At 36.5% G+C, this 14,053-nt stretch overlaps 1 protein-coding gene across 4 annotated transcripts in view; it reads right to left on the reverse strand.

Annotated features, from left to right (window-relative positions):
- Nucleotides 1-14,053, reverse strand: part of CIT (citron rho-interacting serine/threonine kinase) — a 70,726-nt gene that overhangs the window by 21,891 nt on the left and 34,782 nt on the right. For all 4 annotated transcript variants that reach the window (XM_072415477.1, XM_072415476.1, XM_072415478.1 and 1 more), the window contains 11 exons: nucleotides 13,534-13,587; nucleotides 11,730-11,870; nucleotides 8,079-8,204; nucleotides 5,911-6,006; nucleotides 5,714-5,830; nucleotides 5,452-5,561; nucleotides 4,791-4,965; nucleotides 4,128-4,325; nucleotides 3,995-4,048; nucleotides 533-730; nucleotides 78-271 (listed from right to left, as the gene is read on the reverse strand). In XM_072415477.1, coding sequence (XP_072271578.1) covers nucleotides 78-271; nucleotides 533-730; nucleotides 3,995-4,048; nucleotides 4,128-4,325; nucleotides 4,791-4,965; nucleotides 5,452-5,561; nucleotides 5,714-5,830; nucleotides 5,911-6,006; nucleotides 8,079-8,204; nucleotides 11,730-11,870; nucleotides 13,534-13,587 — 1,463 coding nt within the window. The remainder of the gene's footprint in view (nucleotides 1-77; nucleotides 272-532; nucleotides 731-3,994; nucleotides 4,049-4,127; nucleotides 4,326-4,790; nucleotides 4,966-5,451; nucleotides 5,562-5,713; nucleotides 5,831-5,910; nucleotides 6,007-8,078; nucleotides 8,205-11,729; nucleotides 11,871-13,533; nucleotides 13,588-14,053) is intronic.

The raw sequence follows: 14,053 nt of genomic DNA on the forward strand, positions 1-14,053 counted from the left end.
GACTTGATTTCACTTTATCAAAAATTCAAAATTATTACTTTTACATAAAGCAAATATGCATTATTTGAAATTCTCACCTGCCCTGTTTTTCATTATCTAGAAGTCTTTGCACCTCACGAAGTCTGCATTCAAACTGAGTCTTCTCATCCTCTAATGAACTTCTCCAGCTCTCCCACTGGCGCTCCTTTTCCAGCAGCTCATCATTTAATGCTTCTAGATCCATTACCTGTTCCTCCAACATAGTGCAAGTAGTTTTCAGAGCTTCCATTGTCTGCAGTTAAAAGAAATTCCAAATTATGCCAACTTTCTCAACAAGAATTCCAATAGTTAATAAAGATAGTGTGTTTATGGAGTCTTGAAGCCAAGGTTTCCTCTACATCATCAATTATGACAAAAATTTTCACTGTAAACTATTTCTGTTTGGTCGAATGTGTTTGATAACATTTATGAGAGAAGATACAATGCACATTAAAAGTGTCAGATCTTTGAACAAGCAGACAAATATCTTGTGCTAAAGGAGAAAACACCATACCTGTTTCTGACTAGTGAGCTGCATCTCCCTCTCTGTAATTTCACGTCTCAGGTGATCCACTTCACTTCGGAGTTGTACAATTTCCTCTGCAGCTCCTGAAACGTCATTCAGCTGTTTGGTCAGGAAGAAGTTTTGATTGTTTAGTTCTGCATTTTCTTCACTCATCCGGTTGAGTTGATCTTCAAGGTCTGTAAGGACCTAACATACAACAGAAAAATATATGCATCTCTTATGGACTATAAAATGAAACAGAGACCTTTTCTAAGATATCATCCTATAAGTAGATATGCTGTTTCCCTATGGCTAATGTCAGACTAGTGTTATAAAGCAATGTCCAGTTTGACAGGAACCCATTATGCACCTTCCATTGCTCATCTGCATCATGCTTTTGCAGGCAGGCAATCTATACATCAACATAGTTTACTGAAATTTCCAGTTCTCATATTTTTTTTTTTTTAAATGTAAATCTCCCCATGTACATCACTGATGACATAACTGGTTGCCCTGAATGCATTCTCCTTTTCTTTTTTAAAAAGGAAATGTATATGTTTTTCAGCTATGAATATTCAAAATCTTACCTACATAGGGCCAAGTATACCCAAGTAAAGAAATGAACAACAAAGCTCTTTCATGTCACAAATTGATTATTTGTTATTTCTGTATATGTGTACAGAAATGTATGTATGAGAAATCAAAAGAGAGACCGGGACCTAATTTACTTTTAGGGTAAGTACCTCTAAATAAATAAGCTGAGAATTACTTTTGAGACATTCTGTTCTCTCAAGACAGCAATCATCTAATATGTGGTAGTTTTACCCAAAAGACCCTGAAGATTTTTGTATTCCATTTTCAGAGTCTGAATCTCCTAAGGAGCTGATTAATTCCTATATGTACCTTCTTCCTATTTTGATGCCAACAAGCATATACAATTCTAACCATCAAGAGAACATTTTAAAAAGTCACGAAAGAACATAAAATGACAAACTGTTATTTGATTTCTCGGTTAAGGATTGACCATAGTATGGTATTTATAATAAACAATGTACAGCAATTTTTTCAGTAACTCAGAAATATTATTATTGATTTTTTGAAACACAAGAAAACTGGTATTTTTTCCCCTGTGTGGAGACTACAGCAAATGCCCAACTATATGTTCTCTTTTCTACAATAAAAACTTTTGAAACTAAATAGAGTACAAAAAACATCACTCGTCAACAGGGCTGCTGTCCTTAATTTACATAGTGTGGAATTATATGCACATATACAAGTACTTGAGCACAAATTGAAAAGAGTTCAAATGTTGCTCCCTATAGGTTTGTTTTGTTCTCTTCACCAATATTATTTTTGTACTAGTACACTATTCACCAATAACCTTAAATGTGTTTTCTATATTATTAAAGCTTGTGGTGTTACTTAGAAATTCTTAGAGGTTCTGCAGCCCAACACTTAAAGTGTCCTTTGTATATGTATATACAGGATACCTTGTGCAATATGAAAGAGGAAGACTCTAGCAGACCATCACAGTCACTTGCTCCAAATGGTCTGTAGTTATGAAATACATTGCAACACTTGTAGAATGGTCACTGCCAAAACCGGGTGAAGAGAAGGGCTTGCCAACAGGAATAAAACTCTAGAAATGGCCTTTAACATTCGGGTTCTGATAGACAGATGCATTCCCTTCTGATTTGGTTATCTCCCTGTGTGTTTTTTGTTTTTTTTACAAAATCCTTCTTAAAAATGTACAAGGCTAATAAGCACTTGGCAAGAGTCAACAGCTTCCCAAGGTGTATCCAATCACCAGGAAAACTAAAAACAACAGGTGCATAGCTAAATTATTTGCAGTTTAAGGGGCCCTTAGGGACCCAAAAGTTATTATTGGCACTGATTAAACAGGAAGATATTTTGAATTTAATATGGTAAGAACAGCATCATTAAATATGGAAACAGTCTTTCTTTATTTGTGGGTAAAAAAAAGACCAGGATGCCCCAAGGATACATTTATTAGACCAACTGCAAATTATATAGAGAACCAGTAGGGGAAGCTGCACGATCTTGCTTGTGATCTCAGAGTCAGTAAACAACTTAGTGATCTTAGCCATAATGTCTTGAATAACTGTAGTAAAGACCTTGGTAGATGAACAAGCCGGGTCTAATGCAGCTTAAAAGACTCCAATTACAGGAAACTCCAGTATACAGCTATATAATTCCAAACTGAATCATTAAGCTTTCCACTGCCCCCTTATACTTTGTTTCAAGTTTCTAATGCCCATCTTAGTCTGTCCCATTTTTCTATTGTATTTGTATTATTCCAAACTGTCAAGTGCCTGTGTATTGTTACCCACCCTCCAAGTTTCACAATAGTGGGCTTTATTTCCACTTTAAAGAACTCAAAGCAGTATGCAGCATTCAGTTGAAAGCATAAATAATATTGAATACATTTTTTGTTCTACAGTTTTTTTTCGCCTATAGGAGAAAATTAAACCGGTCTTAGGCATCCCACTTCTTGGTATTACTGACAACATATTGGTCATTACAGTGCAAATCTATTTAACAGTAAACACAGTAATTAGCAATTAATTACTGTCAACTGCTAACAGGAATTAAGATGTAAACTTACTTTTCATGAATAGGAAATCAGTTCTCCTTTCAAAGACAGCCCCGAGATACAATCATAACATCAGCTTTTAAAGAAATTGGAGACATCTCACATCCTAATACAGTGAAATTATTTCCAACATTCAAAGTATGAGTGCATTACACTGAACTAGAGCTACATTATTATTGCTCACATTGACATTCAATGCGATTGTACATATGTGATAAATATGAGCAGGTTACTATGCAAGAATTGATCAGCAAACCACCTATAAAACAACATCATATTTATAAGTAATGGTTCTTTTAAATTCTGAAGGTAAATATACACTCCTACACTCCTTACTGCTTTATTATTTTCATTATTTATCAATTGTTTTATATGAAACATTGCATATGAATAATATGCAGTCTTCGATCTAGCCACCAAATAGAGGCCCTTGCTCTTTTTCAAAAGCTTTTCAGTTTCAGGTAACCATGGTGCTGCAAAAAGCTTGTTCGTTAAGATCAATAGATCAAGCTAAATTAAGGAGTCAAGTGAACTTGATGAGTCAGGGAGATAACTCACATGGTCAAAACACAGACTGTCCAGATACAATTCTATTTATGGAAAAATTCTCTCCAAGGCTATTTTTGCGTAGTATTAAATATAAAACAAAGCGCCACCATGGGCAGTTTAATTTATAAAGGCCAGTATTTGCTCTAGCAGTCCCTTAGAACATCTACCAATGTGAGCATAAAAACTCACTTGGAAATCTACATTAGGGTAGCATTACCCTAATTACCCTAAAAGCATTAGGGTACTTAGCATTAGGTAATAATGACATCACAGTATAAAATATTCAGTTATTGTGATATATTACTCACTGTACAACTGTCCCGCAATGTATCAAACTTGCGTTGAATCTCATCTCGATGAGACTAAAAATAAAAATAGCTGTTAGGTATTCCTTATTGTAAAATATTATTACTGTTCTGTGATGGACAGACAGACTTTTACCCTTAAGGCTTGGATTTCCTCTTCAGCCTCAGCAGTGGTGTCTTCCAGCTCAGATTTTGCTTGGTGTAACTGACTTTCTAGAGCAGAACGTGTAGACTGTAAAGAGGTGATCTGTGATTCCCTTTCCTGTAATGTCAGCTGCAGCTCACTCAATTGCCTCTTTAGCTCCAGCTTTTGCTCCTCATGTTCCAGACCAATCTGTATCAAAGAAAAAAGGAAGACTAATTAGTAACGTAAATATAAACATTCTTTCTTTTACTGTAGTCAAACATCATTTTTCTGTACTCACAGGGTTGAGTATGCATTATTATATTATCTACATATTAATCCATGGCACACGCAAGGGAAACTGGGATTACTGGGCTGCCATGGCAAGCCAATGCTGTTCATGCACAGAAAAACCTGGAGCAATCAGGCAGGTAAGACACATTTTTTGGAATGACCTGCCTGATCATGGAAACTTTAGTTTCATTTTAAACTGTGTTTTTTACTAATTTTAGTAGTAATATCCTACAAACATTTACGACAGCTAAAAATGTAAATTTGTAAAGAATTATCAAAAATCTAGCTAAAAAGTCCTTTTTCTGGGCCTTGTGGCCTGTTACTAATGAATATTTTCAGAAACAAAGATACATTTCTTAATCATGTTGCAGAAAAACATACCTCTCGAAGTCTTGTCTCAAGCTCCAGAAGTCTTGCTTTGTCACTATGTTCCTGGCTGTTAATTCTCTCTAGCTGTTCTTCCAGTTTCTGATTCTGAGCCTCAATTTTCCCAGCTTGGGTCTCCAAATAGAATTTTTGTTGCCTAAGTTCTGAAATCATTTCTTCCTGAGCTTTCCTAAAACCACAACACAAATGTCCATAAAATAGCTTTTGCGTATATATCTTTACTGTTTTGTAAATGAGGTTAAATAACGATGTCCTTGCATATTAAGGGAAAAATATGACATACATCTGTAAAACCTGATAAATGAATCATTCACGAAAAGCTGTGATTTGCAATTATTTACGTGCTCTGTGTCTACAGGGAAGAAATTGTCATAAGCAAGTCTGACACTCAAACATTTGTTTTTATCTCTACAAAATAAAAATGATGCAAAGCATTACTCAAATGTGTTGTACTTTTGCAAACATTTCCCAGTGCATAGGCGCCCTAAATTTGAAAAGTAAGAACACAGTGTTAATCCAAACTCTTTCTGTGAGCATCTGTATCTGCTCTTGTCATCAAGGAAAGTAGCTGGCATGAAATATAGTTACGTGCCAATATAAACTATATAACACTGTGTTAGCTTTAGATACATTACACATTATATTTGATACTCACATGTTCCTTTGTGTAAAAAGACTGCTATTTGCTGCCAATTTGTTGGCTTCTGATAGTTCTGCTAATCTTTGTTCCAGTGATTTGATCTTTGATTCCAAGGCATTGATCATCTGAAAGATTTAAAGTATCTTAAATTATCGCCTTTGAATTTGAGGTAAATATGTCTTTGGGAATATTTTTTCTGAAAACAGTCAGTAACTGTTTCTCAAATAATATTTTCTTACATCTCAAGTTACACAACACCTTTTTAAGTTTAACTTACTGCCTTTTGTTCACTGAGTAACCTATTCTTTTCGCAAACTTCCTCTTCATTTTTAAAACGCAGTTGTTCAAGAGAATCTTTGTCTGCAGTGTCCTTTTTAATTTGTGCTTCAAGATTCTAATGGGGGAAGAGATACGCAGTTTTTATTTGTTGGACCTAAAAATTCAAATAGTTTAAAAAAAACAGAAAATATTTACTCTGACTTTCTCTTCATAGACTTGTTCATTCTGCTTTATATGAATATCCAAATACTGTGCTTTCACTTGGGCTTCTCTGTACTTTTCTTCCAGTTCCTAAACATAAATTGGAATATTTGTAGATATTGATAAAGACAATATTGGTACAGATTTGACACAAACCAACCAAAAAGGCATTTACAGAAAATAATTAAAAAGCTTAATACGTGGCTAATAATGATCAAGTCATATAAATTCCAAACAACTTAATCAGCATCATACTAATGAGGCACTTCTACAATTGAGAAAAATGGGAAAAAGCGCAGTAGAGTCAGATCACAAAATATGCAAGCAGCAGGTAATACAGACATATACCGTATTTTCCGGCGTACAAGACGACTTTTTAACCCCGAAAAATCTATGACAAAGTCAGGGGTCGTCTTGTACGCCGGGTACCAGTTCTTACCTGCAGCGTCCGGTGTCCCCGCGAGTCCCCTCTCTGGTCTGGCGTCCCTGCGAGTCCTCCTGTGCCTCCTTCTGTCTTCCTGCTTTTCAGCTTACACGAGTCCTCCTGGGCAGGCTCGCGTTGCTTCACAGCAGGACTCGTGTAAGCTGAAAAGCAGGACGTGAGCCTGGATTGGCTCTCCAGTGGAGAGCCTGGATTGGCTCTTCACTGGAACATGCCCATTCATTAAAGGAACGTGCCCATTCATTACTTAGAACTAGTAGTGCACAGTTCTTTCTGCCTCTCAGTTCTCTCACAATAGTGAGATCTGACAGGCAGAAGGAACAGTACAATACTGGGCATATAACACGACCCCCAAATGATTGGTTAGAGTGGGGGGTCGTCTTATACGCCCAGTCGCCTTATACACCGGAAAATACGGTAGTTTATTTAGCCAACTATTTATGTTTAGTTGTGTCTGTTTCTACTGATCCACATTTCAGGGTCATTTTAAATACGGAAATGTATTGATTTTTAATGCATTTATATAGTACTGGCATCTAGTAGTGTTTTACAAAGAGCATAGTCATGTTATCATCTTTCAAAAGATGTGGGGAGAGAGCATATGAACTTCATGCAGATAGATTTGAACCTTAAATGCTGGTGCTACAAGGCCAAAGTAGAGACTTAGTGAGCTTGGCTCACATAGAGGGCAGTAGGTTGGGATAGAAATAAAAAGAATGCAAGTAGGTGTATGTAATAGCATCCAGAAAAAGCAATGCAGACGGGTAGCCTACTAAGATTAAAAAAGGATTACATTTTTGCCATTTTGAGAAAGAAAAAAAAAAGAGGATACCAGGCATGTAAACACAGTATTTAGTAAAAGAGTTTTCACACATGTTGATGAATGAACGAAAAAGAAATTCTAGACATATAAACCGGTACAAAGGATCTCACAGTAATTATATTCTTCAATGATGATTTATTATTGGCGTGTAATTGGATGACACTGTGGATATATCAGTATTAAGTCACAGAGGAAAAAAATCTGTTCAATGTGATAAAGCTATAGGGGAAGAAGCAGATGAAAAGCATTCATGGGCCTGCTAAAAGGTCTATAGATATAACTATAATTGGAAAAGGAGTGTAGACGAATGGCAGAAAACTAGAGAAATAGATGAAATGGTGAAGAATGAAACAGCAGTCTGAGGGTAGGGCGGACAGAAAGGTAAGTTAAGTATAGTGAAACATTGGCAGGTGAAAAGGTGTATAAGTGTAACATGTTCACCTGAAAGGAAGGAACTTTATTTAAAATGAAATTAGGGCTGTAAGTGTCACAATATAGTACTGTATGGGCACAACACTTTAAATTAGGAGCATAAATGTTTGATGTACTAATATATTGCCAACATAAGCGGTGCTTTAGAGAAAGCACATATAACAATTCACATCAGTAAGTTTACAATCTAAACTCGCAAATATATACAAACTAGGGCTAATTCAGTAAGAAGCCAATCAACATACTAATAGTATGTTTTTGGGTTATGGGAGGAAATGCAGATCACCCAGAACTCCACACAAACATAAAGAAAAACATTTATGCTACATACAAAAAAATATAAAAAAAATGTAAAAAGAAACTCAATATCACACAAGTATTGAAAACACATTTTAATAACAACATAATAACTAAATAACTATTTAGAACAGTAAATTGTTTCCTTGATGAAAATGTAAAACCTACCATTATTTTTTCAGCCATCTGCTGAATTTGCTGAGATTTAGTTTGAATATCTTCCTTCAACTTGTTCTCTCTGCGTTCCACATTCTCCAGTCTCCTGACTTGGTTTTCCAGGGAAAGGCGCCTCTCCTATACAAAATATCAATAATAATTGTTATCCATCTGTCATCCTAATAGCAAATGGCACCTAACTGGTATATTTAATCTTCCGGAAAACATGTCAGAGAATTGCCAAAGAAATATGCTAAACTATGAATACACACACAGACATATAATAAACACACAGTAACAACGCCATAAAATCAGTGAGGATAAATATATCACCATGTGATACATGTATAGTAAGTTAATGAAACTGTAATAATCACTACTATTCTAGGAAATTATGCAGTATAAATTTAACCAGAAGCATATGGGATAGTATCCATATGGGAGTATAAAGATTCAATAGCAAGTCATATTTGTATATCTGTGTGGGTTAAGGTCTTCCAGAGGCTGTATCATACAGATGCACAGTATCCTTAACTGCAACTGTGTGGGTGGGAAACACTGTAGATACATTATAGGCATGATAAACATCTCATATCCAGGTAACAAATATCTCCCTAGTAATAAATTAAGAAAAGGGTCACTAAGACAGGTCTGTCCCAACTAATTACTAGCATTACTGTGCTTTTAGAACATGGTTAGGCTATAACATACAAAGCCTTGAAATTTGTTAAACAAGGAGTAAAGGCTTGTAAATAAGCTAGTAGAAATAAAGGTTTTAACAATAAATTACAATGATAAAAATTAGCACAAATATTGAAAGTCTAGAAAACTGGGGGACAGGTGGTGAGAGGGGACCCTTATGCTTTTATGTTACTGCCTAGTATTTGTTTGGTCCTAAATTAGAGTGCCTTGAAAACAAAATATAAAGATAAAAACTAATTATTATCATATAACATACAAACATTCTAAAATAACCAGAGGGACAGACCCTCAATGATGTCCTCAGTTACCAGTTCCCCCCGTGACCGAGGTCCATGAGAAGACCTCACTTGGCTGATCCCCCAGTGACAGATCACTGATATATAGCTACTGCAGCCTCTTGTTTGCTCTCCTGTGCTTGTCCAACCCTGACCCACATCCACCGAAAACGCTTTTTACATCCTCAGTGATTGGCTTGTTTGTAGGGAGGGGAGGCACTGCAGAGAGAGTGAGACAGTGGCAAAAAAAATTGTAGGCCAGCTTAGAATAACTCCTCCTCGTACCACCATGCTAAAGTTTTGCAACAAGCATAATCAAGTGAATTATCGTAAACACAGGAGGAAAGGTGGGACATCAACGGACTAAAAAAATGGATCTCAAAATACAAAAATCCTTTTTTAATATTTTGTTTTATTTTTTAGGAGACAGAGGACGTTTTTCACAGGATGTCCAAAAACTGTCCAACTGAAGTGTAGGCAAAAAAAAAAAAGCAAAAACCTGCTAAGAGACTATTAAGAATGACAGATTTCGGCAGCTCAAAGAGCTACCTGAAAAATGTCAGTCTGAAGCTGGCATTGGAGACCACAACTTCCATCTTGTAGAATCTTGCACAAAACGCAAGGTTGCAAATCTGTGAAACACATACATAAATAGAGAAAACCCTAAAAGCCATTCACAGATTTAGTGAAGTGTGCCTTGATAGAAAAGGGTGGCTCATGATGTTTGAGATCATAAGCTTTGATGATAGTTTGCTTGAGCTACCTACAAATGGTGGAATAAGAAGCCAGAACACCTTTATGAGTCCACCCAGAATTATGAAAAGAGAATCAATCTTCCTGAAAGAAGTACTGGCTTAGAGACAGAGTCTCACAGCTAAATTCAAATAAAGGGAATAATATTTTGGGTGAACTGGGACAGGGGGAAGGCAAAATTACCTGGTTGAAATGAAAACCAGAAACTACCTTAGTCAAAAAGAAGATCCTTGGCCTTAACACCACCTTTTCACCATTTAGGACCAGAAAGAGAAAGATTTCCTACAGAAAAGAGCCAACAGTTCGGACACTCACCTTACACAGGTAAGGGCAAAAGTAATACCACTTTCTGTGCGATAATAGAGAAGGTAATGTCTATATTAGATAAAAAGAACTGTTTCTGAAGCAAAGAGAACATCAGATTTGGATCCCACAGAGTCACAGGTGAATGGACAGGCAAAGCTAAAAAATGTTGTAATTATGGAGTTATAGACCAGCAGTGTCTGAAGTACAAAAAAAGGCAGGGATCTAGCATTTGATAGTAGTAGGACCCAAACTGTAGTTCAGACCTACCTACCAACTAAAATATGATTTCCATGTTTCATAATGGGAAGCAGCCTCCCTAATCTTGAACATCATAGGGATTAACAATTTAGAGATGCCCTATTACTTGAAACATGAGCTTTGACAGTCATGTTTATAAGTCGAGGCCTGTGAAGAAAGATTGCAAATGGTACTTGAGAAAGAACCTCTCAATTATCTAGAAAAACCTTTGAGGCATCAGCCTTACTGGGTGGGTGTACCACATTCATCTGGGACAGTCTGGAGCATTAAGTATCATCTAAATGCCCATCTCAATCCTGTGAAGCAGGAGAGAAAGTAGTTTTGGTGGAAGAAGTTAATAGGTCAGTGTGCAGGTCTCAAACAGCCACTAGAGCACCAACTACCTATGACAGAAGATTCTTGTCTTTAGAGACAAAATTGACCAGTTTGTTGTTGAATATGTAGACCAAAAGACAACAACTGGTGTCTTCCACCTGTGACCCTGGAACACATCTGTAGCAATTACTCTCCGGGGTCCGGAGGCTGTTGGCTGAGGATGTCTGCAGCTAGAGAGAATCTGATCTGCCAATCTTGATATACCTTGGTTTCTTGTTCTTCCCTGATGGTTAATATACTCCATTACTGTGGCTATGTCTACAGAGAAAGCTAAAGTACCACACCAAAGCTAAAGTACCCCCCCTCCACCAAAGACACTGTAGGTAGGCAGCAGAATGGAATGATTAAAGTTCAACATGTTTTTTTACAAGCACAATCAGTCAAACTGAGATGCTTTCTTAACATTGTACATGGAAAGTGAGCACAACAAGCAAGCACACACAAAATTCCATCTATAAAATTTAAACCATTACTCAGTCCCACAGCCTTAACCTTTCTGCAATGGAGACCAATAAATGTGAAGTCCAATATACTAAGCCAATGACGTAGCTTTCAGTGCTCAGCCTAAATGGCTTACTTAATAAATTCGTTTTCAGAGACACCTACTTTGAAACTAGAGAGTGCTCCATGACTAATTTATTACTGGAATGGGATTTGGAAAGTGCTATCAATGGAACCTAATGCCAGAAGGTCAGTTCCAGGCTATTCCTGCAACATCAAATCCAGTAGAGTCCAGATACAGTGCTCAGACAGCTGATGTGGAGATCCGCTTTCACAGAAATGTAATAAAAAATCTTCATAAAACAATGGATTCAATAAAAATAAGTAAGTCCTTATATAGCAGATATGGAGTGAAGATATCCATACTGCTAGGGTACTTTTCTTTTTAATGGATAAGGAAAATTGTTTATTAGTTAAAATGTTTTTCTCACATACTGATTTTATATACACAGGGACAGATTGTCATAAAAAAATGAGAAAACTATGGGCTCACTTCAGCTTCAGACAGTTTCTTCTTTATGCAATCATTTGAGTCTTCTCTATTCCTTAGTTTCTCCAGCTCTTTTTCTGCTCTCTCCTTTGCTTGGCGAATGTTCTGAAGTAATTCTGTAGCTTCAGAACTGGCTTTTACTGCCTAAACAACAAAAAAAAAAGTTAGACAACGCTTTCATACATGATGGCAAGATTAATAGACTGTTATTCTATTCCTTCAATTGTCTTGTTCACATTCCTTGTTTTTAAGAAATAGTTGAAATTACATATGTATATTAGCACTGTAACACTTGTTCACCACATAGGTATACATTGCTTCCTGATGATACTCTTATCTCTCTAAAAAAAAGATCTGTCCAACTGAAATCAATAGACCCTGTACCATCTTCCACTCCACACCTATGATGCACCACGCAGCCAGAGACCATTGTCCCGGCTGTAAGTCTGAAAGTCACGGGAACTTGTATTTTTTATGGAAAGAAAGACTTTCATTTATTTCAGAAAAATATAATTTGGAAATAGGTACTTCATAGTAACTTCATCAGTTAGTCATAGTGATTCCAAGGTCAAATTCTGAAGGCTGATGCTCATTTACTGCCTTACATTAGATACTGATCCCATGGGTAAAAAAACAATATCAAATAATAGAGGCCTGTATTCATTATTTAAAGTTGGCCTAACTATAAAAAGCCTGTTCTCTGCCAGCAGGATGCAAAAAAAGAGCCATTGCTTTCTAGTGGAAGCAGTAGTCTGTCTGCAGAGGTCCATCATGTACCTATTGAGTCAGTGCTAGGAGGTTTGAGCATTGCAGAGCTATAGGTCTAATACAGCAAGGAGTGTGTGACCTCTGCAAAGAGACCACTACTTCTACACAGATGGCAAAATCATTCTTTTCAGCTTCTGGAAGGGGCAGTTTTTCTTACAAATGCCTTATTTCAATAAAAGTTAATTTGGGGTTTAAAGTAGAACTAAACTCAAAAAATTTAAAATAGCAACCAGAGAGGTCATTTTTTGCAGATGGGACAATGTCCCTTCAGCAATAAAAATAAAAAAAACCTGTCCTCTTCCTGGTTACGTTGCATTGGCTATCTTGATTGGCTGTGCCCAGATGGTCCACACATGTGAAGCTCAGCCAATAATTAGGCAGGCAATAATGTTTTACTAAAGAAAGGGACAGGTGATGCCTGAAGACATACCTGATTGTAAATTTTCAATGCAGAACTTTGGTTTATTACACATATGCACTCAGAGTAGTCAGTTAGTCAGAGCAGCAACTTTAAAATTTCAGGTGTCCTCTGACCACGAGTCATAGGTGAAATAAATATACTGTTAGCAAAATTAGGGGCAAATATAAGTTTTTATTAGGAAAATTAACATAGGACACTTTCCAGTGGTGATTACAAACTGAATATTCAAATTCTTGCAGAAGCCTATGCATGATTGGTTCTATTTAAAAGTTTGTTGGCTGTAGCCCAGTTACCACTAATGAGCTGAAAACCCAAATTGGCCCAAAGGCTTTCAGTGCACTCTTTAAAATGCCTTCTCAGTCTCAGTGGGGAAGGCACAAAAAACTGCTGCATGCTAAAATGGGATTGGGGTCACATCAATTTGTGTGAAGGAAATTATGAAGTGATGCTCTACAAGGGCACAAAAACTACATCAAATAAATAATTATTTGAACAGTTACATCCTTTGAGCATATCTCTTTTATTTTATACCTGTTATACTAAACTGGAAACAAATTAGACTGATGATTGGATTACAGTTATGTTGCTATACTATTACCCCTTATGTGTGTTACCTACCTTTGTAAGTTTTTCTTGCAGTTCCTGAATCTTATTTTGTTGTTCCGCGTTGATCTAGAAAACAGAATAGTCATGTGAAGTACTGGATTATTTCAAACATTTATAAACAAGCCATTACACTGACTGTGCATTATTAGCTAGCAACATGCAGTCATGGCAGAAAGTTATTATTAATCCAGGAAAGGCCCAAAAAAAATTTGGACACTCTATAGATTCTTCAGGAGACAAAAGAAAGTTTGGGCATACAATCAACATTTGCCAAAGCCGACCTTCGTACATCGCTCCCCACTAATTGCTGAGTTAATTGAGGGAGGGGGAATATGCCCCAAATACTCAACTTTAACTGTGGTCACAAGATGCCTAATCACCACAAACTGGTTCATCAATGTTTTTTAAGGTGTCCATACTGTGGGTATCTGAATGCTTCCTATTTGCCAACAGACCTTTCAGTATCCAAAAAACTACAGTGGAGTGATGACATTACAAAGAGGTGATTGTGATGAGTGCACAAAATGCAGCA

Source organism: Pyxicephalus adspersus, chromosome 6, assembly GCF_032062135.1.
Source record: "Pyxicephalus adspersus chromosome 6, UCB_Pads_2.0, whole genome shotgun sequence".
Taxonomy (NCBI): Eukaryota; Metazoa; Chordata; class Amphibia; order Anura; family Pyxicephalidae; genus Pyxicephalus; species Pyxicephalus adspersus.